The 26658-nt window shown below is 54.6% G+C and overlaps 2 protein-coding genes across 11 annotated transcripts in view; one reads left to right on the forward strand and one right to left on the reverse strand.

Moving 5' to 3' along the window:
* The window catches only part of HSPG2 (heparan sulfate proteoglycan 2), a 117369-nt gene extending 102921 nt beyond the window's left edge, over nucleotides 1-14448 (forward strand). For 7 of the 10 annotated variants that reach the window (XM_045378591.3, XM_065528204.2, XM_065528194.2 and 4 more), the window contains 23 exons: nucleotides 490-587; nucleotides 1185-1451; nucleotides 2206-2315; nucleotides 2517-2664; nucleotides 2747-2863; nucleotides 3239-3256; nucleotides 3526-3637; nucleotides 4343-4487; nucleotides 4577-4676; nucleotides 4814-4923; nucleotides 5048-5156; nucleotides 6051-6149; nucleotides 6539-6760; nucleotides 7064-7308; nucleotides 7715-7886; nucleotides 7989-8111; nucleotides 8222-8278; nucleotides 11924-11999; nucleotides 12088-12166; nucleotides 12327-12397; nucleotides 12499-12582; nucleotides 12981-13084; nucleotides 13212-14448. In XM_045378591.3, coding sequence (XP_045234526.3) covers nucleotides 490-587; nucleotides 1185-1451; nucleotides 2206-2315; nucleotides 2517-2664; nucleotides 2747-2863; nucleotides 3239-3256; nucleotides 3526-3637; nucleotides 4343-4487; nucleotides 4577-4676; nucleotides 4814-4923; nucleotides 5048-5156; nucleotides 6051-6149; nucleotides 6539-6760; nucleotides 7064-7308; nucleotides 7715-7886; nucleotides 7989-8111; nucleotides 8222-8278; nucleotides 11924-11999; nucleotides 12088-12166; nucleotides 12327-12397; nucleotides 12499-12582; nucleotides 12981-13084; nucleotides 13212-13384 — 2839 coding nt within the window. In that variant the 3' untranslated portion in view covers nucleotides 13385-14448. The remainder of the gene's footprint in view (nucleotides 1-489; nucleotides 588-1184; nucleotides 1452-2205; nucleotides 2316-2516; nucleotides 2665-2746; nucleotides 2864-3238; nucleotides 3257-3525; nucleotides 3638-4342; nucleotides 4488-4576; nucleotides 4677-4813; nucleotides 4924-5047; nucleotides 5157-6050; nucleotides 6150-6538; nucleotides 6761-7063; nucleotides 7309-7714; nucleotides 7887-7988; nucleotides 8112-8221; nucleotides 8279-11923; nucleotides 12000-12087; nucleotides 12167-12326; nucleotides 12398-12498; nucleotides 12583-12980; nucleotides 13085-13211) is intronic. The other 3 variants (XM_065528196.2, XM_065528208.2, XM_065528212.2) reach the window with 1 other exon arrangement.
* On the reverse strand, nucleotides 12820-23755 carry LDLRAD2 (low density lipoprotein receptor class A domain containing 2). The gene is made up of 5 exons (XM_045378625.3): nucleotides 23563-23755; nucleotides 21272-21697; nucleotides 20028-20159; nucleotides 15079-15240; nucleotides 12820-14965 (listed from the first exon to the last, which is right to left on the reverse strand). The coding sequence occupies exons 1-5, from the start codon at nucleotides 23642-23644 to the stop codon at nucleotides 14766-14768; spliced, it is 1002 nt and encodes a 333-aa protein (XP_045234560.2). The 5' UTR covers nucleotides 23645-23755; the 3' UTR covers nucleotides 12820-14765.
* Nucleotides 23756-26658: the final 2903 nt, after the last annotated feature.

Raw genomic sequence — 26658 nt, forward strand, 5'->3', positions numbered from 1 at the left:
CCATAAGGTCTTTGTCAAAAATGGGTGTGGTGCCCCCCAACCTGCCTGCCTACCTCTAGTGGTTATTGGGAAACTAGAATGCAACACTTTGTGCTGTTCTTCGTCAGTTTTTAACGCCCACACAATTGCAAAGCATTCTTTTTTTTTTTTTTTTTTTTTGAGACAGAGTCTCACTATGTCACCCAGGCTAGAGTGCAATGGCGCAACCTCCGCCTCCCGGGTTCAAGTGATTCTCATGCCTCAGTCTCCCAGGTATCTGGGATTATAGGCATGCGCCACTACGCCTGGCTAATTTTTGTATTTTTAGTAGAAACAGGGTTTCACCATGTTGGCTAGGTTGGTCTCGAGCTCCTGATCTCAAGTGATCCGCCTGCCTCAGCCTCCCAAAGTGCTAGGATTACAGGCATGAGCCACTGTGCCCAGCCCAATTGCAAAGCATTCTATCAAATGTTTTCATTTTCCTGATGTCTTATTATTTTTTCTTTACAGAATCCAGAACTTGGACCAGAGCTGTCAAGGGACATATATTTGCCAGGCCCATGGACCTTGGGGGCAGGCCCAGGCCAGTGCTCAGCTGGTTGTCCAAGGTAGGAGGGTGGCTTCAGGCCTCTGCTAAGAGTAGGGAACAGAGATGAGAAAGGGAGAGAGGCACAGAGCCCAGATCCTGTTCCCCAGGAATCCCCCTAAATGTGTCAGAATAAAGAGAAATATTCTATTTTGCCTAGCTTGTGTCTAGCATAGAGTAAAAGGGGCTTGATAAATACTTCAAGGGAGGGAAGAAGGATATGGGTGGAGTGTGTGAGTGCTCAGATGAACTGATGAAGATTGAATCAGTGTGAACTGGGCATGGTGGAACACACCTGTGGTCCCAGCTACTCAGGAGGCTAAATTGGGAGCATTGCTTGAGCACATGAGTTCTAGGTTGCAGTGAGCTGTGATCACACCTGTGAATACAGCCAAGACCCTGTCTCTAAAAAAACAAAAGAATAAGTGGACACGTGAGTGAGTAAATGCATAAGACCTGATAAGTGAGTGTGTTTGTGAGTGAATGCATGAAAAAGCGAATGAGGAACGAATGAATGCTGGAGCTTCAGTGCTCACCTTTCTTTGGGCAGTCTATGGCCTCCCTCGGGCCGGGTCTGCAGTGACTGATCTCACTGGACCTCCGCCTCCCTCCTCCCCAGCCCTGCCCTCGGTGCTCATCAACATCCGGACATCTGTGCAGACCGTGGTGGTCGGCCACGCCGTGGAGTTCGAATGCCTAGCACTGGGAGACCCCAAGCCTCAAGTGACATGGAGCAAAGTTGGAGGGCACCTGCGGCCTGGCATTGTGCAGAGCGGAGGCGTCGTCAGGATTGCCCACGTAGAGCTGGCTGATGCGGGACAGTATCGCTGTACTGCCACCAACGCAGCCGGCACCACACAATCCCACGTGCTGCTGCTTGTGCAAGGTGAAGGCTGGTGGGGACTTTTGTTGGGGGGCAGTGAGTGGGGCTGGGGCTTCTCCTGCCGTCATCTTCTGCCTGCCCGCTCTGCTCTTCCTTTCTGTTCGCTTGGGATATTTTCCATTGTGTGTATTTAAGGGGCAGGTTTCATAACAGGTGGCAGCAGCAGGGGATAAAAGTGAGATTCCCCCAGGGTAGCCTGGAATGTACAGGGAGAGAGCTAGGCCATAGAGCATCAAGAAGAAAAAAGAAACCTTGTCCTCATCGGCAGGGAGTGCCTGCTCTGCTGGGAGAGACTTGCAGCATGGTCTGAGGGCAGAGACATAACTCAGACAACAAACAGACCTAATAGAGTGTAAAACAAGGACAACAGATGCAGGGCAGACACAAACACTGTGTGTTCTTTAAAGGCAATTCCTTTTTACCCCAAGCCCTGTGACTTGCCTCCAAACTTTCTTACCTATACTGTCCCTAGTACGCACTTCTCAGGTCCCCAGAGGGCTGCACAATTTTTTGCCCAGGCATGTTGAAGAGGTCTCAGGCTGTGGAGTGACATGGATCTGGCCCTGAACCCTGACTCTGCCCAGCAAAGAGCAAACAGCCACTTTTCCCCCTCTAAGCCATAATTTCCTCATCTGTGAAATGGAATGTAGTGGCTCCCTTCAAGGGGTGGTGTGAGGATGAAACGAATCAGGGTGCAGGCTGGGCACACATCTGTGACTGTCATGTTGATGGCCTATGTCTCTTCCATGCCTCTCAGCCTTGCCCCAGATCTCAATGCCCCAAGAAGTCCGTGTGCCTGCTGGTTCTGCAGCTGTCTTCCCCTGCATAGCCTCAGGCTACCCCACTCCTGACATCAGCTGGAGCAAGGTAAGCACTGGAGAGGGAACCAGCAGGCATCCCTGGGGGGCTGGGACCAGGTCTGAAGCATCTCAGTGTCCCCAGGATGTGGCACAGGCTTGGCCAAGAGTAAATGCACAATGTTGGAAGGTGGGCCTGAGGCACAGATGGGAGGCAGGCCCCTGGAGCTGTGGGCCAAGGCCAGGGCCCTCAGTGCTGGTGTGTTTGCAGCTGGATGGCAGCCTGCCACCTGACAGCCGTCTGGAGAACAACATGCTGACGCTGCCCTCAGTCCGACCCCAGGACGCGGGCACCTACGTCTGCACTGCCACTAACCGCCAGGGCAAGGTCAAAGCCTTTGCCCACCTGCAGGTGCCAGGTAAAATACCACCCCCAAGAATTGGCAGTGCCCTGCCCACTCCCTGACTGGCAGGGTCTCCAACTGTGCTCTCTGCCGGCAGAGCGGGTGGTGCCCTACTTCACACAGACCCCCTACTCCTTCCTACCGCTGCCCACCATCAAGGATGCCTACAGGAAGTTCGAGATCAAGATCACCTTCCGGCCCGACTCAGCCGATGGTGAGCAGGAGGGTTCATCTGCGGGGTGGACGGGCCTGGGTTGAGGGACCTCGTGGAGTAACTGCCATCATGGCTTGAGCCCTGGCTGCCCCTCAGTCCTGCCCCAATCCCTCAGCCCTCCCTCTCCAGAAGCCCCCAGACCTCTGGGCCTCCGCCCTGGCATACCTTCTCTCGCGCCTCCCCACTTCTCCATCCCTGCCTCTTTGATATCTCCAGCCTCCCCGTGGCTCCTCTGCCACCAGGGCATCACCCCCAGTCCTCCTGTCCCAGCTTCCTCTCCCCATCTCTGCTCCTTTCTCCTTCCCCTGCCTCCATCTCACCCTTTCCTCCTCTCTTTCTCTCGTCTCTTACGGGTCTCTGACTTTCACTGTCCAGGCCTCCTTCTCTACTCGGGTGAGTCTCTGCCTCCCTCTCCCGCTTGAGGGAGACTCCAATGTGTGTGAAGCAAATTCAGTTTCTTTCTAGGGGTGCTCAGTAAGGCCCTTGCATTTGAGGCACCAGCCCTGAGATAGTGAGACGGCCCTGTCTGTGTGAGGAGTGCCAGAGGGAGGGACAGCTTCCGAGAGTGGACAGGCTCAAGAGCTTGGGTCATTTCTAGGGTGGGGGAGGATGGGGAGCCTGTGGCTGGATGGGAGGCCCCTTACACAGTGGTGCCCATCCAGGGATGCTGCTGTACAATGGGCAGAAGCGAGTCCCAGGGAGCCCCACCAACCTGGCCAACCGGCAGCCCGACTTCATCTCCTTCGGCCTCGTGGGGGGAAGGCCCGAGTTCCGGTGAGACCCCCAGCCTCCCCATGTATAGGGGGACTGGACACAGGGCTTTGGTCTGGCAAGCACTACCCTGGGCTCCATTATGCAAAGGAGATCTGGAGGAAGGAGAAAATGTGGCCGTTCCCCTTGGTGACCACCCAGTCTGCTGGAGTAGGAATAGTATGCCAGTCAGGTGGAGGAGGGTGCAACCTCAGGCTTGGGACTGCTGCAGGCCAGGATTCATTCATTCATTCATTCATTCATGCATTCATTCATGCATGCATCACTTATTTGCTGAGCACCCCGTGTGTGCCAGGCACTGATACAGGTAAAACAAAACAGACCAAATTCTGGCTCTTGTGGGAAGGTGTATTCTCGTTGGGGAAGAGTAAACAAGCCATAAACAGAGAAGCAAGGTGATCTCAGGGAGAGAGGAGTCCTCAGAGGAACAGGGAGGCCAGGTGCTAGGCTGCAGGGCCCTGAGCCTGGGGTCCCTGTGGGCTGCTTTGGAAAAGCTCCCAGCGAAAGGATGTGGGGAGAGAAGATCTAGGGGATGAGTCTTGGGGTGGGAGGACAAGACAGGGACAGGAACTGGAACAGCCCCAGGGCTGGGACTGCAGGAATTGGTGACATCCCTCCTCTGGGGCCCCTCTGTCCGACTGGGCCCCCCTAGCCCTTCTTCCGAATCCCCTATCCATCTCTCCTGCCCTGGCCTGCCCCACGGAGCAGGTTCGATGCAGGCTCAGGCATGGCCACCATCCGCCACCCCACGCCACTGGCCCTGGGCCATTTCCACACCGTGACCCTGCTGCGCAGCCTCACCCAGGGCTCCCTGATTGTGGGTGACCTGGCCCCGGTCAATGGGACCTCCCAGGTGAGACCCAACCCCATCCTACTACTTCCAGCCCTCATCCCGCCCCTGCCCAGCCTCTGTTGCCATTCCTGACTTCCCCACCTCCCCAGGGCAAGTTCCAGGGCCTGGACCTGAACGAGGAGCTCTACCTGGGCGGCTACCCTGACTATGGTGCCATCCCCAAGGTGGGGCTGAGCAGCGGCTTCATAGGTGAGCCCCCACGCCACCTCCAGCTGAGGCTAGGCCTTACCTAGCTGGCTGGAAGAGCCCTGGAGAGCCTGGGAGGGCACCGCAGGTGTCGGCTGGGACACCCTGCCCTGTGCTCATCCTGCCCACTCACCTCCCAGGCTGTGTCCGGGACCTGCGCATCCAGGGTGAGGAGATCATCTTCCACGACCTCAACCTCATGGCGCACGGCATCTCCCACTGCCCCACCTGTCGGGACCGGCCCTGCCAGGTGACCCCACACCGCACATACCACCTGGCTGCCGTGGCCTCCGCCCCCAGCCATGGCTGGCCCCTGTGGGGATTATGGGGTGGACTGAATGTTCTCGGCCTTATTTCTGGGGGCTGCTTTGCAGAATGGTGGTCAGTGCCATGACTCCGAGAGCAGCAGCTACATGTGCGTCTGCCCAGCTGGCTTCACCGGGAGCCGCTGTGAGCACTCACAGGCCCTGCACTGCCATCCAGGTACGCACCCCCCAACGCCAGTCGCTGTCACCCCAGGGCCTGCCTCTTCCCTTTGCTGCCTCCCCATACCCACCACCATCTCCACCACCGGGGCACTTCCACACACCCCACTCTTACCTGAGCACTCACCACTCTTCCCATGTACCCATCCCCCATCTCTGCTACCCAGGGGCCCTCGCCCCGTCACGGCTGCTTCCTCTCCTCCATCCCTGCTGACCAGATTCTTACCACTACCCCGCCACCCAGACACTCCCCCACCCCTAGCCCCATCTTCTTTTTTTTTTTTGAAACGAAGTTTCGCTCTTGTTGCCCAGGCTGGAGTGCAGTGGCACGATCTCAGCTCACTGCAACTTCTGCCTCTTGGGTTCAAGTGATTCTCCTGCCTCAGCCTCCTGAGTAGCTGCGATTACAAGTGTCCACCATCACCCCTGGCTAGTTTTTTGTATTTTTAGTAGAGGCGGGATTTCACTACGTTGGCCATGGCTGGTCTTGAACTCCTGACCTCAGGTGATCCACCTGCCTTGGTCTCCCAAAGTGCTGAGATTACAGGCATAAGCCCCTATGCCCAGCCCCCAGTCCCATCTTAATACCGAGGTGCCCACCCCATTACCCACCACCAGGTGCCCCCCCAACCCAACACTGTTATCCAGGTCCAGTCTCTGAAGAACCTGCAGACATAGAGTCCCTCTACTGCTTCCCCCGCAGTCCTCCCCATGGCCTCTTTTGGCTCCCACCTTACTCTCCTCAGTTCCCTCCTCCAAGGCCTCCCAGGAGGCTGGCCTGGCCCTCACTAGCCGAGCCCCCCGGGGTGTGATGGGCAGGGCTCTGGCATCAGGGCCCCCCTCCCTCCAGAGTCACCTCCATGTCCTTTTCACTGGCCTGTGTGCCCCCCAGAGGCCTGTGGGCCCGACGCCACCTGTGTGAACCGGCCTGATGGTCGAGGCTACACCTGCCGCTGCCATCTGGGCCGCTCGGGGTTGCGGTGTGAGGAAGGTGAGTGGAGCCAGGCCAGTGACCCTCAGAGTCCCAGTGTCAGCCGGGGAGGCTGGGTGGGGCACTCTGAAGCTGTGATGGGCCCCTACGGATGATAAAACGATGCCTGACCCAGAGGATCTCAAAGTCACCTGGTCACGTGTCTGCCCAGGCTGAATCCCTTAGTGAGTGAGGGCCCCCAAAGAGGACCCCTGTCATATTGGAGCTCCTCCCAGGCCAGTCTGCAAGGGCAGGGGGGCTCCTATGCCGCTGTAGCTAGTGCCAGCTGGTCCTGAGCCTCTGGGCCGGGGGAGTGAGGCAGGCAGGGATCCCAGAGGAAGGCAGAGTAGCTGGACCCCACCCAAGGGTCCAGGATCCCCACTTCCTTAGCTGAGCTGTGGCTGCTGCAGGTGTGACGGTGACCACCCCCTCACTGTCGGGTGCTGGCTCCTACCTGGCGCTGCCCGCTCTCACCAACACACACCATGAGCTACGCCTGGACGTGGAGTTCAAGCCACTCGCCCCTGACGGGGTCCTGCTGTTCAGCGGGGGGAAGAGCGGGCCTGTGGAGGACTTCGTGTCCCTGGCGATGGTGGGCGGCCACCTGGAATTCCGCTACGAGCTAGGGTCAGGTAGGCACCCAGCACCAAATGCGGGGCTCTGTACTCCAAGCCTTGTGCCCCCCTCGACTCTCCAAGCCCCAGGGAGGCGTGGGGGGATAAATGCAGGGATCAGGCCGAGTCCCCTCTTCCCGTGCCTTTCGTCTCTGTGTCACTTGAGGCCAGTCCCTAGCCCTCTCTGAGCCGTGGGCTCCTCATCTGGAATACAGAAGGCTGTAGGGCATTCCCCATCTGCTCAGGGCCCTGTTTGTGGTGGAGAGGGCAGGGAGCCCCGTGTGCCCCCATGTGCCCAACCCTGCCTGGTATCCTCCCCAGGGCTGGCTGTTCTGCGGAGCGCCGAGCCGCTGGCCCTGGGCCGCTGGCACCGCGTGTCTGCAGAGCGTCTCAACAAGGACGGCAGCCTGCGGGTGAATGGTGGACGCCCTGTGCTGCGCTCCTCGCCCGGCAAGAGCCAGGGCCTCAACCTGCACACCCTGCTCTACCTGGGGGGCGTGGAGCCTTCCGTGCCACTGTCCCCAGCCACCAACATGAGCGCTCACTTCCGTGGCTGCGTGGGTGAGGTAAGAGGAGCCTCCTCGGGACAAGCGGAGGGGAGGGGTGCCAAACCTTGCGCCTCCCTCGGCTCTCCCAGCACCTTGGCACTGGGCCCCTCCACCTGTAACCACCATGGGCCCTGGGCCAGGATGCTATACCTCTGAGCCTCAGTTTCCTCCTCTGTAAAATGGGCATGATCACACATACCTTGAAGGGTTGGGCAGAGGATTGTCTGCACTGATGGATGAATGTTTCTGGCACACAGTAGGCACTCAACTCCTGTGCCTCCCTCCCCACACCGAGAATCCATGCTGCCACTCAGGGCCCAGTGTGGGCTCCCAGCTGCCTTCTGCTGTATTCTTCTCCCTGCTGGTACACCTGGGCCTCTGCCTCCCATGTCCCTTTAGTCCCTCAGTGTCCCTGTCCCCACAGGTGTCAGTGAATGGCAAACGGCTGGACCTCACCTACAGTTTCCTAGGCAGCCAGGGCATCGGGCAGTGCTATGACAGCTCCCCATGTGAGCGCCAGCCATGCCAACATGGTGCCACGTGCATGCCCGCTGGCGAGTATGAGTTCCAGTGCCTGTGTCGAGATGGATTCAAAGGTGGGAAAGCCTGCCCAGGGCACCGGAGGGGAGGGGCACAGGTGGTCAGCAACACCTCCAGCCCATGCCCACCCACCCACTCGCCTCTGCCCTGGTCCACAGGAGACCTGTGTGAGCACGAGGAGAACCCCTGCCAGCTCCGTGAACCTTGTTTGCATGGGGGCACCTGCCAGGGCACCCGCTGCCTCTGCCTCCCTGGCTTCTCTGGCCCACGCTGCCAACAAGGTACCCAGGCCTGGCTTCTCTCCACTTCATCTCTGTCTTGGGGCCCCGGGGCTCGACATAGTACCCACGGGTGTCTGTGCCCACCAACTGGACCCTGCCCTTCTCCATAGGCTCTGGACATGGCATAGCGGAGTCCGACTGGCATCTTGAAGGCAGCGGGGGCAATGGTGAGTACTTGCCATGGCCTCCTCCCCAGCTTCAGCCTCAACTCACTCTTCCAGTTACCCCACACCCTCAGTTCTGGCCTGTACGCAAAACAGCTCTATATGAGGAGCTTGCTGGGCAGAGAGACAGAATGAAGACCACAGCCATGGGGAGCTGGGGCCTGCCCCACACTTAACTGGCTGGGTGACCTTGGGCAGGCCTTTGAAACCACTCTGACCTCAGTTTCCTCCTCTGTATTCATGTATTCAGTCAACAAACTATTGTGTGCCCATCCTTGCTCTGGGAGCAGTAAATATATGGGAGGCCGAGGCAGGCGGATCACGAGGTCAGGAGATGGAGACCATGGTGAAAACCCGTCTCTACTAAAAATACAAAAAATTAGCCAGGCGCGGTGGCAGGTGCCCATAGTCCCAGCTACTCAGAGGCTGAGGCAGGAGAATGGCGTGAAGCCAGGAGGTGGAGCTTGCAATGAGCCATGATCGCGCCACTGCACTCCAGCCTAGGCGACAGAGCGAGACTCCGTCTCAAAAAAAATAAAATAAAAGAAGCATAAAGCAAGACCCTCCTTCCCAAGAATTCCACTGTCTGCTGAAAAGCTAAGGAAACAGTCAAGAGTGAATGCTGATTGAATGTTTATGGGCACTGTGCTAACCCCTTTACAGACACATCCCTTCTTATGTATCACTAATATCATAGGCGAGGCAGTGGTATAGTGGTTAAGAGTATAGACTTGGAGCCAGCCTGCTTGGGTTCAAATCCTAGCTCTCCCACTTACTAGCTGTGGAACTTCAGGTGAGTCACTTAACCTCTCTGTGCCTCATATAAAATGAAGATGAGTAACATCTTTCCCTAATGATCTGGATAAACTTTTATGTGAGAGTAAAATTACTTAGTGCATTTTTTTTAAGGTGGAGTCTGGCTCTGTCACCCAGGCCAGAGTGCAGTAGCACAATCTCAGCTCACTGCAACCTCCGCCTCCCAGATTTAAGTGATTCTGCTGCCTCAGCTTCCTAAGTAGCTGGGATTACAGGTGCCTGCCACCACACCCAGCTAATTTTTGTATTTTTTGTAGAGATGGGGTTTCACCATGTTGGCCAGGCCGGTCTCTAACTCCTGACCTCAGGTGATCTGCCCCCCTCATCCCCCTAAAGTGCTGGAAATACGGGCATAAGCCACCTCACCTAGCCACTTAGTCCTCTTTAAATGCCTAGAACAATGTCTGGTACAGAGTCAGTACAGAATGTTAGCTGTTGTTAATATTATATTCAGCTGGCTGGGCGTGGTGGCTCATGCCTGTAATCCCAGCACTTTGGGATGCTGAAGCGGGCAGATCACCTGAGGTCGGGAATTTGACACCAGCCTGACCAACATGGAGAAACCCCATCTCTACTAAAAATACAAAATTAGCTGGGCGTGGTGGCACATGCCTGTAATCCCAGCTACTCCGGAGGCTGAGGCAGGAGAATCGCTCGAACCTGGGAGGTAGAGGTTGCAGTGAGCCGAGATCCCACCACTGCACTCCAGCCTGGGCAACAAGAGTGAAACTCCCTCTCAAAAAAAAAAAAAAATACTATATTCAGCTGGGCGTGGTGACTGACGCCTATAATCCCAGCAGTTTGGGAGGCTGTGGCGGGCAGATTACTTGAGCCCAGGAGTTCTATACCAGCCTGGGCAACAAGGCGAAATCCTGTCTCTACAAAAAAATACAAAAAGTAGCTGGGCATGGTGGCGCTCATCTATGGTCCCAGCTACTCGAGAGACAGGCAGGAGGATCACATGAGCCCAGGAGTTCAAGATCAACCTGGGCAACACAGGGAGACCTCATCTCTACAAAAAATTTAAGAATTAGCTGGGTGTGGTGCACATGGCTGTGGTCCCAGCCGAGGCAGAAGGATCACTTGAGCCCAGGAGGTCGAGGCTGTAGTGAGCTAAGATTGTGTCACTGCACTCCAGCCTGGGCAACAGACCAAGACCCTGTCTCAAAAAAATAAAAAATAAGACTGGGTGCGGTGGCTCACACCTGTCATCCCAACACTTTGGGAAGCCAAGGTGGGTGGATCACCTGAGATCAGGAGTTCGAGACTAGCCTGGCCAACATCTCTACTAAAAGTACAAAAATTAGCCGGGCATGGTGGTGTGCACCTGTAGTCCCAGCTACTTGGGAGGCCAAGGCAGAAGAATTGCTTGAACCTGGGAGGTGGACGTTGTAGTGAACCAAGATTGTGCCACTGCACTCCAGCCTGGGCCACAGAGCAAGACTCCATCTCAAAACAATAAATAAAATAAGACATATCTACATATAATCTTCATTCATAGGGTTGTCGTAAGGATTGAGTTAAATGCAATGGTGTCTGTGGCTGGATGGGACACTCACCGCACAGGCACATCGTAGGTGCTTGGTAAATGTCAGCCGTTCTCCTCATCATTTGGCAGAGGGTAGGAGAGGGTCCCCTGCTCTTGCCCCCTGCCAGAGCTACTATGGCCACTGCCAGCCTGTAGGATGGGTCGTGAACAGATAGGGCTGGGGGTGGTAGAGCCACACACAGTATGGACATCAGGGCTAAAAGGTCCAGGTTGCAATCTTAGTTCCCCCCACATCCTGGGCCAGTCACTCGCCTGAGCCTGCCTGCCCATCTGTAAGATGGAGAGAACACCAAGGCTCTGAATCATTTATTGCCATGGTCCAAGGTGACCAACCGTCCCAGTAGCTCCAGACTGAGGGGTTTCTTGGGATGTGGGACTTTCAGGGCTAAAGACAGACAGAACTTGGCAAGTAGAATGGCGCGTCACCCGACATGGATCCTGTTGACTGCACAAAATAAAATAAAATGCATTGATTTAAGGAAAGCAATTATGCTGAAGTAAAGTAATCAAAACATTTTTTAAGTTTTCTGACTTGCTCTATGTGTGCTTCTTTATTAATACATCAAATAACAAGATCCGGTGGTCTCAGTAGCTACCACAGTGTCTTTTTTTTTTTTTTTTTTTTTTTTTGAGACAGAGTCTCGCTCTGCCGCCCAGGCTGGAGTGCAGTGGCGTGATCTTGGCTCACTGCAAGCTCCGCCTCCCAGGTTCATGCCATTCTCCTGCCTCAGCCTCCCGAGTAGCTGGGACTACAGGCGCCCGCCACCTCGCCCGGCTAGTTTTTTTGTATTTTTTAGTAGAGATGGGGTTTCACTGTGTCAGCCAGGATGGTCTCGATCTCCTGACCTCGTGATCCGCCCGTCTCGGCCTCCCAAAGTGCTGGGATTACAGGCTTGAGCCACCGCGCCCGGCCTACTACCACAGTTTCAAAGCAGCAATATGTGTAAATGATATTTTGAAATATTTGCAGCTACTGTAATGTGATAAGCAAATACTAGTAACAAAGTTGCAGGTCCTACCACTACTACTTTGGTTTCTTGCCTACATCTCATTGAAAGAACTGCTCAATTTCAGTGAGAAGTGAGTGAAATTGAGGTGTAATGCTTTCCCATCCAAAGTCACAGGCCCCCTGAATTCTGTCGACAACTCCCTTGGGTCCCCAGGGACTGCAGGCTCAGAGCCCCCTAGTCCTTCATGTTGGCGTGGAGGTGGGGGTCAGTGGAACTGACTGGGGATTGATGCCTGATGTGGCAGGTGTGGCACCATCTCCCTCTCTCCCGCAGATGCCCCTGGGCAATACGGAGCATATTTCCACGATGATGGCTTCCTTGCCTTCCCTGGCCGTATCTTCTCCAGGAGGTGAGACTGGCGTTGGGAGAGCCCGTGGGCCTAATGGGGAGGACGGGAATCTGGGACTTCTGTCCCCTCACCCACTCTTCCTCCGCAGCCTGCCCGAGGTGCCCGAGACCATCGAGCTGGAGGTTCGGACCAGCACGGCCAATGGCCTCCTGCTCTGGCAGGGTGTGGTGAGTGTGGGCATCTGGCCAGACTCTTGGGGCTCCTGGGGCAGGAAGCTGGTTTCCTGGTGGCCAGAGTGGTGGGGAGAGGGGAAAGCGGAGCCTCCTGGCCTCGGCAGCCTCCGCTCTCCAGGCTGGGGACCCCAGAGACCCTGTGCTTCCCTGGCAGGAGGTGGGAGAGGCCGGCCGAGGCAAGGACTTCATCAGTCTCGGGCTTCAAGATGGGCACCTTGTCTTCAGGTGGGTCCTGGCACCTGGCCCTTCCTCTCCCTTCCCTGGTCCCAGCACCCCACCCCCCCATCCTGCCCCAGCTCACACTTCTTGGGCCTGGATGACTACAGGTACCAGCTGGGTAGTGGGGAGGCCCGCCTGGTCTCTGAGGACCCCATCAATGACGGCGAGTGGCACCGAGTGACAGCACTGCGGTAAGGGACCCTGCCGGGCACTCGGGACGGGACCCAGTGTTCTGGAGTGGGGCAGGACGCCCCCGACCATGGGCAGAGAGGCAGGCATTGAGCTCTGTGGAGACAGAACTTAAAGCCAGGGGAGGGGAGAACCCACCAGCCAGGGCTCAAGCTTCTATCTCGGACTGCACGCCGCTGGGGGCAAGCGAGCGCCCTCGGGGCAGGAGGAAACCTGGGCGCAGAAACGAGGAAGCTGCCTTCGTGGGGCCAATCTCTTGTTCAGCCGGGGAAAGAGAGCTTGGGGAACAGGGACAGACTTCTGAGTCTGGAATCTCGGTGCCAGAGGGAGGGGACTCTGTCGTGGCGCTGGGGAGGACCGGGGAGTTTGTGGGAAGGGGCCTGACCCAGGTCCATTGCAGGGAGGGCCGCAGAGGTTCCATCCAGGTCGACGGTGAGGAGCTGGTCAGCGGCCGGTCCCCAGGTCCCAACGTGGCAGTCAATGCCAAGGGCAGCGTCTACATCGGTAAGTCTGGGGCTCCTTCTCAGGGCAAGGGCAGGAACAGCACTCCCTTGGGGCTGGAGCTCACCCGGCCTTCCTCGCCTCCTGGGCTGCTGGAGCCCACAAGCCCTGTCCTCTCACCTCCTGGCAGGCGGAGCCCCCGACGTGACCATTCTGACCGGGGGCAGGTTCTCCTCGGGCATCACAGGCTGTGTCAAGAACCTGGTGCTGCACTCGGCCCAACCCGGCGCCCCGCCCCCACAGCCCCTGGACCTGCAGCACCGCGCCCAGGCCGGGGCCAACACACGCCCCTGCCCCTCGTAGGCACCTGCCAGCCCCACACGGACTCCCGGGCCGCGCCCCAGCCCGACAACGTCGAGTATATTATTATTAATATTATTATGAATTTTTGTAAGAAACTGAGGCGATGCCACGCTTTGCTGCTACCGCCCTGGGCTGGACTGGAGGTGGGCACGCCACCCCCACCCACACAGCTGGGCAAAGCCACAAGGCTGGCGGGCAAGGCAGGTTTGATGGGAGTAGGCGCCTCAGAAAGCCACCAGGACTTGGGGTCAGGAATGGTGGCTGGGTGGGCCCAGAACTGCCCCCACTCTCCCCCTACCCACCAATGGAGCCCCCAAGATAGAGCTGGGTGGCCTGTTTCTGCAGCCCTTGGGCAGTTCTCACTCCTAGGAGAGCCAGCCTCGGCTTGTAGGCTGGTGCCCCACAGCTACCTGAGACGGGCATCGCAGGAACCTCTGCCACCCACTCAGGATTGGGAATTGTCTTTAGTACCGGCTGTGGAGCAAAAGGCAGCTCACCGCTGGGCAGGCGGTCCCCATCCCCACCAGCTCGTTTTTCAGCACCCCCACCCACCTCCACCCAGCCCCTGGCACCTCCTCTGGCAGCCTCCCCTTCCTACCACGCCCTCCTCCTGGCCTGCATTCCCACCCCCTTCTGCCAGCACACAGCCCGGGGTTCCTCCCTCAGGGGCTGTAAGGGAAAACCCACCCCAACTCTTACCAGGAGCTGCTACAGGCAGAGCCCAGCACTGAGAAGGCCCCGCCCACCGGGCCTTGCCCACCCCAGGCCACATCCCCACTCATCTGGAAGTGAAGGCCCAGGGACTCCTCAGATGCCGCTGGTGCCCAGGAAGAGCTAGTGCCTTGGGTGGGGGAAGGCAGAACTCACAACTGGGAGAGAGAGGAGGGGGATATGACCACCGACCACCCTGCCCCATCTGCGGGAGCCTGAAGATCCAGCTCGAGTGCCATCCTGCCAGTGGCTCCCAGACTGTGGGGTTGGGACGCCTGGCCTCTGTGTCCTAGAAGGGACCCTCCTGTGGTCTTTGTCTTGATTTTTCTTAATAAACGGTGCTATCCCCGCCAGGGGCCTCCCGTGTCTTTGATGAGGGCTTCACTCAGTGGAGTCTGTGGGTGGGGCAGAGCGGGGCAGGTGAGATCGGGGGGTGAAGCAAGGTGTTTTTGGATCAGTGAGGCTCCCAGACCCCCAACCCTGTGAGGCAGGAATCGTCCTATTTTCTGGAGGGGCAGCTGAGTCTCAGAGGGTCAAGAGGCCTGTCCAACATCAGACACAGAGCCAGGTTAGAACCCAAAGAGTCTGTCTGACCCCAGAGCCTAGTCTCATTCCCATGTGCCCAAAGCCCTCTAGGGATGGCCTCCCTGACCCTGGAAGGCTGGGCCACTCAGCTGCAGCCCCCTGGGGAGACCTGGCTGGGACATGGGTAGCAAATGGCAGATGTGCTGCAGCGGAGGCAGAGGCCACAGGCGCCAGGTTGCCAGGCCAGCCAGCTAGGAGAGCACCAGCACCAGAGGAGGCCCATGAGGAGGCCAGCAGAAGCCAGGAGCATCGAGGAGGCCAGCACCACCCCTTGGAGCTGGGGGCCTGTGGGAGGAGAAAGTCCACTCAGGCCTTAGCCTGGGCCCACTGCCCCTGTCTCCATCACCTGGAGAGGGACAGGTGTGATTTTGGCGGGGAGAGTAGGAGCAGGGTGTAACCTTCCAAAGCTGTGTCCTGTCTCGTGGGGTCCCTGCCTGCTGGGGGACTCCTCTCAGCTGCAATCCGGAGGGATCCTGCGGACCCAAGAGCTGGAGAGGGAGTCGGAGAGCTGGAGGTGTGGTGGTCTGTACTTCCTGTCTCGCTGGGCACTGGAGAGCGACCTACATGGGAAAGAACAGAACTAGCACACTGAGAACTGCCCTTTCTGGGGCACTTGCGTGTTTCATTCAGTCCTCACAAGACTTCCCTAGTTTGTCACTCTTTGTGTTTCCATTTTACAGAGAGGTTGTCACTTGCCAAGGTCACTTAGCTGGAAGTGATAGGAGGACTTGAATTCACACGGTCTGGCTCCAGGGCCTACGGTCTATGAGTGGAGCTACTTCTCAAGGAAGAGGGTGTACATGTACTGAGCATTGAGGCAGGGTCTCACTCTGTCGCCCAGGCTGGAATCCAGGGGCGCAGTCACCACTCACTGCAACTTCTGCCTCCCAGGCTCAAGCGATCCTCCCAGCTCAGCCTCCTGAGTAGCTGGGACTACCAGCACACGCCACCACACCTAGCTAATTTTTTTATTTTTTGTAGAGACAGGATCTCACTATGTTGCCCAAGCTGGTCTTGACTCCTGAGCTCAAGCGATCCACCTGCCTTAGCCTCCCAAAATGCTGGGATTACAGGCGTGAGCCACCGTGCCCAGCCATGAGCATTTTCTGTACATCAAGCACCACACTCTGTGCTGGGCCCTTTACCTATGTATGCAGCTTACAGTTTACGACAATTCTGAAGGGTGAGGTTTATCCGCATTTCACAGATAAGGAAACTGAGCCATAGAGGTTCATTCTTCCATTCATTTGACTAGTATTCCTTGAGCATCTCCTATGCCCCAGGCATGGCTTTAGCAACTGGGGGATACAACCATAAGCACATGACAAATATGTCTTCATGGAACTGGGAGTTTAGTGTGGGGAGAAACAAAACACGTGAATAGAATTTCGGTCCCAAGGAGACACGTGCTAGTGAGAAAAATTACTCATGTTGGTGGGGGCAGGGCTGCTGCTTTTCCTACTGTGGCAAAGCACATAACATTTACCATTTAACCATGGTTAGGGGTACAGTTCAGTGGCATTAAATATATTCTGATAGGGTTTGGATCTGTGTTCCCACCCTAATCACAGGTCAAATTGTAATTCCCAGTGTTGGAGGTGGGGCCTGGTGGGAGGTGATTGGATCATGGGGGTGGATTTCTCATGAATAGTTTAGCACCAACCCCTTAGTGCTGTTCTCATGATAGTGAGTTCTTGCAAGATCTGGTTGTTTAAAGTGTGCAGTGCCTCCCCACTCTCTCTCCTACTCTGGCTGCACCTGCTCCCCTCGCCTTCTGCCAAGATTGTAAGTTTCCTGAGGCGTAAGTTTCCTGAGGCATCTCCAGATGCTGAGCAGATGCCTGCATCATGCTTCCTGTACAACCTGCAGAACTGTGAGACAATTAAACCTCTTTTCTTTATAAATTACCCAGTCTCCGGTGTTTTTTTATAGCAATGCGAGGACGGACTAATACACATTCACACTGGGCAGCCATCACCGCCGTCCATCTCCAGAACTTTGCATCTGCCTGAACTGAAACTCCATCAATTCCATTAACTCCATATCCTCCTTGTCCCCACCTCCCCAGCCCCTGGTGACCATGGCTCTACTTCCTGTCTCTGTGATTTTGACTATTCTAATATGCATATTAGAATATAATATATTAACAGTTATTAATAATATGACTTCTTTTTTTTTTTTTTTTTTTTTTTGAGGAGGAGTTTTGCTCTTGTTGCCCAGGCTGGAGTGCAATGGAGTAATCTTGGCTCACCAAAACCTATGCCTCCTGGGTTCAAGCGATTCTCCTGCCTCAGCCTCCCGAGTAGCTGGGACTACAGGCATATGCCACCACGCCCGGCTAATTTTGTATTTTTAGTACAAACGGGGTTTCTCCATGTTGGTCAGGTTGGTCTCTAACTCCCGACTACAGGTGATCCGTCCGTCTTGGCCTCCCAAAGTGCTGGGATTACAGGCGCAAGCCACTGCACTTGGCCAGGGTTGCTATTTTTATATAAAGGAGTCAGGGAAGAACTTAACTAGAGACCCACCGGGAAGCAAAGGAATGAGCTTGCAATGCAGATCTCAGAAGAAAAGTGGTAGAGGACACAGCTACTACAAAGGCCAGAACAAGGCCGGAGTGTGGAGGGGAGGCAGGGCCAGGGAGGAGGTGGGGCCAGGGAGGAGGCAGGGTCGGGAAAGAAGAGGCGGGGCCAGGAAATAAGGGGCGGGGCCAGATCGTGCAGGGCTTTCCAGCCCGAGGGAGGCTTTGCCTTCGATGAGCGAGATGAGGGTTTTGAGCAGGAGAGTGACATAACCTGAGTTACTGCTTTAAAAGGTTCCTCTGGCGGGAAAGCATAAATCCCCACTCAAGTGGGCTACACATAGTGAATTCCCAAGAATACAGTGGGGAAAGATGGGGCCAAAAGCAACAGTGGAGAAATCAAGCAGACACGACTTCAGCCAGGCGGTCAAGGTCAGCGTCAACCACCACCCAACACCACCCAACACCAAAGTCATGTTGGGCATGTGTGCCTTTGATATGATGTGATAAAGATGGCATTTCACTTCTGTGAACTGTAACTCCAGTCTTATTATGAGAAAAGTACCAAATAAATCCCAATAGTGGGGCATCCTACAAAATCCTGAGCAGTACTCGCAACTGTCAAGGTCATCAAAAACAAGGAAATCCTGAGAAACTGCCACTGCCAAGGGGAGCCTAAAGAGGCATGATGACGATTAATGAATGTAACATGAGGCTGGGCGCGTAGGCTCACGCCTGTAATCCCAGCACTTTGGGAGGCCAAGGCGGGTGGATCACTTGAGGTCAGGAGTTAGACCAGTCTGGCCAACATGGCGAAACCCCGTCTCTATTAAAAATACAAAAATTAGCTGGGTGTGGTGGTGTGCACCTGTAATCCCAGCTACACGGGAGGCTGAGGCAGGAGAATTGCTTGAACCCGGGAGGCGGAGGTTGCAGTGAGCCGAGATCATGCCACTGCAGTCTATCTAGCCTAGGCAACACAGCAAGACTCTATCTGAAAAAAAGTAATAAAATAAATAAATAAATAAGTGTAACATGAGATGCTGAATGGGATCCTGGGACAGAAAAAGGACATTAGGCAAAAACTAGGGAAAACTGAATACACTGTGGACTTTAGTTAATATTGCTTCATTAATTAAAACAAATGTCTCATACTAATGTAAAATGTCAATAATAGCACCCAAACTGAGTGCTGGGTATATGAGAATTTTCTGTACTATCTTCTCAATTTTTTTGTAAATCTAACACTGCCCTGAGAAATGAAGTTCATGCAATCCCAGCACTTTGGGAGGCCAAGGCGGGAAGATCACTTGAGCCCAGGAGTTTGAGACTAGCCCTTGCAATATAGTGAGACCTCATCTCTACAAAAAACACAAAAATTAGCTGGGCATGGCAGCGCACGGTGTAGTCCCAGCTGCTCTGGAGGCTGAGGTGGGAGGAACACCTGAGCCCAGGAAGCAGAGGTTGCAGTGAGCCGAGATGGTGCCACTGCACTCCAGCCTGGATAACAGAATGAGACCCTATCTCAAAACACTAAACAAATAAATAAATAAACAAGTTCATTTGAAAGAAAAAGAAGCCTCCCCCAGGCTTCCACGGGAAGAACATGCTGTCAGAGGCAAAGGACAGAAGGAGGGAGACCAGTTCAGAAGTTATTAGAACAACCCAGACGAGAACTGGTGGTGGCTCAAACCAGGTGATGGCAGAGCAAGTGTGAGAAGGGTCAGAGTCTGGAGAGCTTTCGAAGGACTTGTCGCTGGCTTGGTTATGGGTTATAGGCTATGGGTTGAGCGGGAAGTAAAAGATGACTCAGTGTGAGGCCTGGGCATCTGGAATGTGAAGCTGCTGCTCAGTGAGAGGGAAGCAGGATGCAGGGAGGGCTGTGGACCAGGAGTCCAGTGTGGGGCAAGTTAAGTTTGAGATTTCACCTATACATCCACGCAGAGATGCTGAGCAGGGAGAAGGTTATGTAGCTGAAGTTCAAAGACAAGTCCCACTGGTGATACAGTATAAATGAGATCCACAAGGGAATGAGCCTGGATGGAGGACAACGGGACATAGGACCTGGGTCTCAGGCACAAAGCAGACAGCATCAGGGAAATGACCAGGAACCTGCAAAGATGGCTGAGCGGGGGATGGGGAAGCTAAGTATGTGGGGTTCTGGGAAACTGTGTTTCACCCCTGTTCAACTGTACCTGGCAGCCCTACCTCCATCCCACTCCTAATTGGGTGTGGTGGGCAGGTGGAACATCTCTAGATCCCCAGGAAGGTTATTCCTGGGTGATTTATTCTGGTCCCTTCCACCAACCCTAGCCCTCCTATCCCACTCCCCTGTCTACAGAGATCATTCCTGCTCATTTTACTCACTGGCTTTATGACCTTGGGCAAGTCACTTCTCTCTAGGCCTCAGTTTCCCGATCTGTAAAGTGTGGGAGTCAGACTGGATTGATGGTTTTCAAATTATGTCTTGAGGGTGACACTCAGGGACCTCAGAGAGACATCAGGCAGCCAGAGCCCCAGGACCACCATCCAGTTAAGGAGAGGGTATCTCCTTTGAACGTCTTGGGCCTCATTTAGCCAGGTCCCATTTAGCAAAAGTTTCCACCACTAAAGCATCATTTGGAATCTGCCGGATGCAATACATCTGCAGCGTAGCTCTCTGCCTGACTGCTCTGCCCCTCCAGCCCTTGGCCTAAGCCGATTCCACACTTCCGCTTTCCTCTCTCCTGCCTCCCCACCCGGGCCCTGCCCTAGGGAAGGGGAGTTACAGCCGGCCAGGCTTCCTTCCAGCTGTTCGGTAGGGCCCAGTCCATACCCCGCACTGACCTCTGCAGTCAGCTGGTGGCCAGGAGCCCTGGTCACTGCCGTCGCCACAGTTGTCCATGCCCCAGGGGTCACACACGAGGCTTGAGGGGATGCACCTGCCATTCTGGCAGCGGAAGTAGGCACCACAAGGTCCTGAGGCCAGAAGCGGAAGCCTGAGGTGAGGATCCCGGTCCGGCCCACGACACAGCAGGGTGTGTGGTCCCATGGTGACAATGTGGGGGTGTGGGCAGGAGATAGCTGCTGTTGAGGATGCGGATGAGAGCGTGGGTGAGTGTTTCAGGGGGAGGAGGGTGGAGGACAGCAGCTAACACGTACTGACTTCCAGGCACAGCTGTAAATACTTCACATCCTGGCCCATTGAGGCCCCACAATACCCTTATGGGGCAAGTACTGTTATTAATTTTATTATTTTTTAATTATTGTATTTTAAAAATTTGTTGTTGTTGTTTTAGGCAGGTCTCTCTCTGTCACCCAGGCTGGTCTTGAATTCCTGAACTCAAGTGATCCTCATGCCTTGGCCTCCCAAAGTGCTGGGATTACAGGTGTAAGCCAGGGCGCCCAGTCGGGTGAGTATTATTAATTGCAGTTCCAAGAGGCCCCTTTCCTGGCTTGAGTTGGTTTCTGCTGCCTACAGGCCTGGAGAGTCCTGACCACACCCTTCTCAAACATCTGAAGGGCTGACCCAGCGCGGAGCAGCCAGCATGTGGCATGAGAGCGTGGGAGCTGTGTGTAAGCATGCAAGGTGGTACTGTGTGCATATGAGGTGTGTGATAATGGTGAGTGTGCACCGTGAGGCGTGTGCTGCAGTGAGTGAAAGGCATGAGTGTGGAGTGTGTGGGGGCGATGAGGTGCGTGGGTTGCATGTGTCGTGTGTGTGGATGTCAGAGTGTGAGGTGTGTACATGTGTGGGAGTTCTGTGTGAATGTGTGTGGGGAGGAAGTTGTGTGTGTGTGTGTGTGTGTGTGTATGTGTGTGTGCACTGGGGCTGGTAGGACAGTCTGGCACACACATCCACGGTAGCCAGATTTATATGGTTGACTCTTAAGATCCGGGAGGTCCCTTATTGTGACCCTGCCACTAGCCACTACCTTCTTCCCTCCCTTTAGACCCAGTCCCTGCCACCTTGTGCTTCGGGCGCCCGCGCCATTCCCGTTGGCAGCAGCCCTCCCCGGGGCCCCCACTGTGGCCCCAGTCCCGCATGGCCTCTGCATAGGGCCCCGTCCCGGCCTTCAGCCCCAGCTCACCCAGACGGAAAGAGGTGCCTTCGCCCACGAAGTCCACGCGGGGCTGGCGGCCTCTCGTAACCAGGCGCAGGCCTAGGAAGGGGCCGGAGGATGCCACGGGGACCGGGATGGTCAGGCCGCAGAGGGCGGACCCCAGGGGCCGGGGCGCCCCCGGCGGGCCCTCGTAGAACTGCAGGTAGGAGCCGGGGGCGCACGGGCCGGCCGGGGCCGGGGAGGAGGTGTTGAGCGCCGGGGGCGCGGGGGTCAGGCTGTAGACCAGGAAGAAGCGGAACTGGAAGCGGATCCGGTCGCCGGGGGCCGCCGCCTGCATCCAGAGCCAGCAGTCCGTGTCCGGAGCCACGAAGTAGAACCTGAGCGAGGCGGCATGCGAGCGCAGCAGCAGCCCGTCCCCCTGCCACGTCTGCCCGCACAGGTCCGCCAGGTCGGCTGCAGCGGAAGGCACGGACCCTGGAGCCGCGCGGCGCGACCCCGAACTCGACTCTGCCCCCTGCCGGCTGTGTGATCCACTAGCCCTCTCTGAGCCTCAGTTTCCTTATCGGTAAGATGGGGATGATTAAGCAATCTCAGAATGATTGTGAGGACTAAATGATTTAATTTAATTTAATTCAAATCTACAATCCCTTATTCAAAACCCTAAGATGCGGGGCCAAGCACGGTGGCTCACGCCAGTAATCCCAGCACTTTGGAGGCCACGGCGGGTGGATCACCTGAGGTCAGGAGTTTGAGACCAGCCTGGCCAACATGGTGAAACCCCGTTTCTACAAAAAATTAGCTGGGCGTGGTGGCACGCACCTGTAATCCCAACTATTTGAGAGGCTGAGGCAGGAGAATTTCTTGAACTCGGGAGGCGGAGGTTGCAGCAAGCCGAGATCGCGCCACTGCACTCTAGCCTGGGCAACACAGCAAGACTCCATCACAAAAAAAAAAAAAAAAAAAAAGGAGAGCTGTGTGATAAGGAGCCCCTTTTCTTCCTGCTTTTGAAAGTTGCTGACTGAGGATGAGGACGGGATGTCCAGAGCTGCAGCAGCCATTTTGCAAAGATGAGGTCAGAGCATTTCAGAGGAACAGTGACATTGTTGAGCCGTTGAGTTAACCATCTCTGGAATTACCTATGACCACTCTTAAGTGAAACAGCAAATATCCTACCATTTAAGCCCCATTTAGTTTGTTGTCTGTTACTTACAGCCCAAAATATCCTCACTGGTACAGGGTTGTTGTGAGGATTAAATGAGATGATGTGTGAGTACTCAAAGTAGCCCTGATTTCTGTAAAGACAGAGAGAAAAGAGTAGGTGGGTTTTCTGGTGCAAGATAGGGACCAGTGGGTGCTTGAGGACCAGTCAGGATGAGGGTCTTTGAGGAAAAAAATCCTTCATCAGAGCTCAGGATATGAAGCACTTTCCAATATTTGGTATTTCTCTGCTAAAGCCAGAGCCAACCGTGAAGGTACATAGAGCAGGCATGGAGTTTAGAGAGTAAGCAAATTGGGCACCCCCTTTTTTTTTTTTTTTTTTTTTTTTTTTTTTTTTTTGAGACAGAGTCTCTCTCTGTTGCCAGGCTGGAGTGCAGTAGTGCAATCTCGGCTCACTGCAGCCTCCGACTCCCTGGTTCAAGCGATTCTCCTGCCTCAGCCTCCCAAGTAGCTGGGATTACAGGCAGATGCCACCATGCCCAGCTAATTTTTGTATTTTTAGTAGAGATGGGGTTTCACCATGTTGGCCAGGCTGGTCTCGATCTCCTGACCTCCTGATCCGCCCACCTCAGCATCACAAAGTGCTGGGATTACAGGTGTGAGCCACCGTGCCCGGCCAGGAATTGGGCACCTTTTATGTGCCAGGCATTGTGAAGTGTCTTGCGTGGCTTATCTCATCTTATATGCACAATAATCATTGCCTTTAAGGGGCAAGGGCCTATTATTTTCATTTTACTGCCAAAGAAATTCAGACAGAGAGTTGAAACAATGATCTCAAAGGTACAAACAGAAGAAGTGGCAGAGTGTGTAAATGCAGCTTTTCTGAATCCAAAGCCTACAGAGTTTTGCAAAGCAGGCCCTGAGGGCTGTCCTGCCCGCTCCCAGACTCCTGCTTCTAGGTGAGTGGGAGGTCCAGCCTTCCAGAAGGCTTAGGGTTGGACTTGGGGATGCCAAGCAAACTGGAAACACAGTTTCCCAGCCTCCTCCAACTCAAAAGGTCTCAGCCCAGCAAGACGAGTGCTGACTGGGGAGACATATTCTCTAAGGATGGTGGGGGCCCAAGTCTTCTGGGTACCCCAACCAAGCCCCCTCATACTTACCTGTCTCCAAAGCAGTTGCAGTCAGGGCGGCTGCCCCCAGCAAGAGCAACCTTTGGGGCAACTGCAGAAGACAAGCCTCCATCCAGGCTCTGCTGTGCCCAGCAATGGGGCAGACCCACAGAATCTTCAGCTTGGGGTTTCTGGGGAGACTGGGGTATGGGGCCTGGTCAGGCCAGCAGGGAGGCTGGTGGGACACAAGGAGAAGAAGGAGACAAGTCCTCCAGCCCCCTGGTCTCTTCAGTATGATCTTTGTGCTCCGCCTTCCAGATCCTCCTCCTTTGGTTCAGAACTGTGTCCAGGGGTTGCCATGGAGATTTGGGGCCAGGGCTAGAGCCTGGGGAGAGGAGGCAGGGAGGAGATCTGCTCCCCTTCTGCCAGACAGGAATCAGGAAACTCAGATCCGGTTCAGCCACAGGGTTTCTGGGAGGAGGACCTGCAGGAAGCCAGATATGCTACCTTCCTAGATCAGTTGTCACCTTAGGGACTGAGCTTCAGGGAGGTCCAGGACACCAAAGGAGCCTCTCCGAGGGCCTAGAGAGCAGCAGGCAGCAAAGGAGTACTGGACCAGGAGTCTGCTCTATTACCAACAAGCCATTCCTGCCTCAGGGCCTTTGCACTCATAGATCCCTCTGTCTGGAGTGTTTTCCCCCCATAGCAGTGCACGGCTGACTTCTTCAGGTCATCAGGTTGTGGCTTATATGACACCTCCACAGACCACTCTCCTGACCACCTCTCCATCTAAATTAACACTCTCTCTCTCCGCGTCACTCAGTCACATCTCAAATGTATCATCCCAGCACTCTCTGGAATTATTTTGCTTATTCATTTCTTGTTGTATATATTGCCCACTGGCCTCCACTAAAATTATATTCCATGAGTATCTTGTTTACCTCTGAACCCCTATGTCATAGCACAGCCACTGGCACAAAGCAGGCACCCAGGAAATAATGAAGGAATAAGTGTGTGACATTAAACAAATGACCCTTTTTTCTGGATTTTACTTCCCCATGTGTAAAATTAATACCCTGGACTAATTCAGACTTTTTCAAAACATGTTATTAGTAGAACAATTTTTTTTCAAAAGGTATCTTACAAGGAACCTTAATCTAAAAACTGAAGCTTTTCGAGCCCTGGCATCCTTCTCTGGAAAATGGGATAATGACAATTCCAACCACATACTTACATTGTAAGAATTAAGTAACTTGGCCCAGCGTGGTGGCTCATGTCTGTAATCCCAGCACTTTGGGAGGCCGAGGTGGGTGGATCACAAGGTCAGGAGTTCAAGGCCAGCCTGGCCAACATAGTGAAACCCCATCTCTACTAAAAATACAAAAAAAATTAGCTGGGCATGGTGGCACATGCCTGTAGTCCCAGCTACTCGGGAGGCTGAGGCAGGAGAATCGCTTGAATCCGGGAGGCAGAGGTTGCAGTGAGCCGAGATTGTGCCATTGCACTCCAGCTTGGGCAACAGAGTGAGACTTCATCTCAAAAAAAAAAAAAAGAATTAAGTAACTTAATACAAGTTGGGTACTTGGGATAGTGTCTATCATGTAGTAAAGTATTCAATGTATGTCAGCTTGAATGATGATCATTAATGTCATCATTATTATTTAAACAGAGGTTTCAAGTGTGGGCGAGGGGAGGAGCTAAGCAGCCCAAATTGGCAGTGCCTGAGACACCACCTCAAAATCCCAGGAATCCATGAGAAGGTTAAAACCTCTGGACCTGGCCGGGCACAGCGGCTCCCACCCATAATCCCATCACTTTGGGAGGCCAAGGCAGGCGGATCACCTGAGGTTGGGAATTCGAGACCAGCCTAGCCAACATGGTGAAACCCCATCGCTACTATAAATACAAATATCAGCCGGGTGTTGTGGCACATGCCAGTAATCCTAGCTACTCAGGAGGCTGAGGCACAAGAATCGCTTGAACCCAGGAGGCGGAGGTTGCGGTGAGCCGAGATTGCACCACTGCACTCCAGCCTGGGCAATAAAGGAAAAAAAAAAAAACCACCTCTGGACCTATTATTCCCTAACAGCTCTCCCTCCTGGAGCGGTCATTTGATGCAACCTTGATTTCCTACGGTGCATGATGTCCAAATCTGTGCCCCTGGGGGACTCCGAGAAGACTCAAATCTTCCCTCAGCAAGAATGAATTTATCATGAAGCCCACTGAAGTTTAAACTTTAGAACTCATCACTTGCATGGGATTATATGTTTTGTTTGTTTGTTTGTTTGTTTTTTGAGATGGAGTCTCACTCTGTCACCCAGGCTGGAATGCAGTGGCATGATCTCAGCTCACTTCAACCTCCCAGGCTGGAGTGCAGTGGTGTGATATCAGCTCACTCCTACCTCCCAGGCTAGAGTGCGGTGGCACAGTATCAGCTCACTGCAACCTCCGCTTCCCGGGTTCAAGAGATTCTCCTGCCTCAGCTTCCTGAGTAGCTGGGAGTACAGGCGCGCGTCACCACACCCAGCTAATTTTTTATTTTTAGTAGAGACGGGGTTTCATCATGTTGGTCAGGCTGGTCTCGAACTCCGGACCTCAGGTGATTCGCCCACCTCGGCGTCCCGGAGTGCTGGGATTACAGGAGTGAGCCACCATGCCTGGCCGGGATTATATGTTTTTATAAAATTGCAAAAGTAAGAATGGTTATAAACTTTCGGTTTTGCAAGATGAAAATGTTTTAGAGATCTGTTGCACAGTAATGTGAAAATACTTAACACTACTGAACTGTACACTTAGAATGGCTAAGACAAGCCAGGTGCAAGGCTCACACCTTTAATCTCAACACCTTGGGAGCCTGAGGCGAGAGGATCACTTGAAACCAGGAGTTCAAGACCAACCTGGGCCTGTAATCCCAGCTTTTTTTTTTTTTTTTTTTTTTTTTGAGACGGAGTCTCGCTTTGTCGCCCAGGCTGGAGTGCAGTGGCACCATCTCGGCTCACTGCAAGCTCTGCCTCCTGGGTTCACGCCATTCTCCTGCCTCAGCCTCCGAGTAGCTGGGACTACAGGCACGCACCACCATGCCTGGCTAATTTTTTGTATTTTTAGTAGAGACGGGGTTTCACCGTGTTAGCCAGGATGGTCTCGATC

This window comes from Macaca fascicularis, chromosome 1 (genome assembly GCF_037993035.2).
Source record: "Macaca fascicularis isolate 582-1 chromosome 1, T2T-MFA8v1.1".
In the NCBI taxonomy this organism is placed as follows: domain Eukaryota; kingdom Metazoa; phylum Chordata; class Mammalia; order Primates; family Cercopithecidae; genus Macaca; species Macaca fascicularis.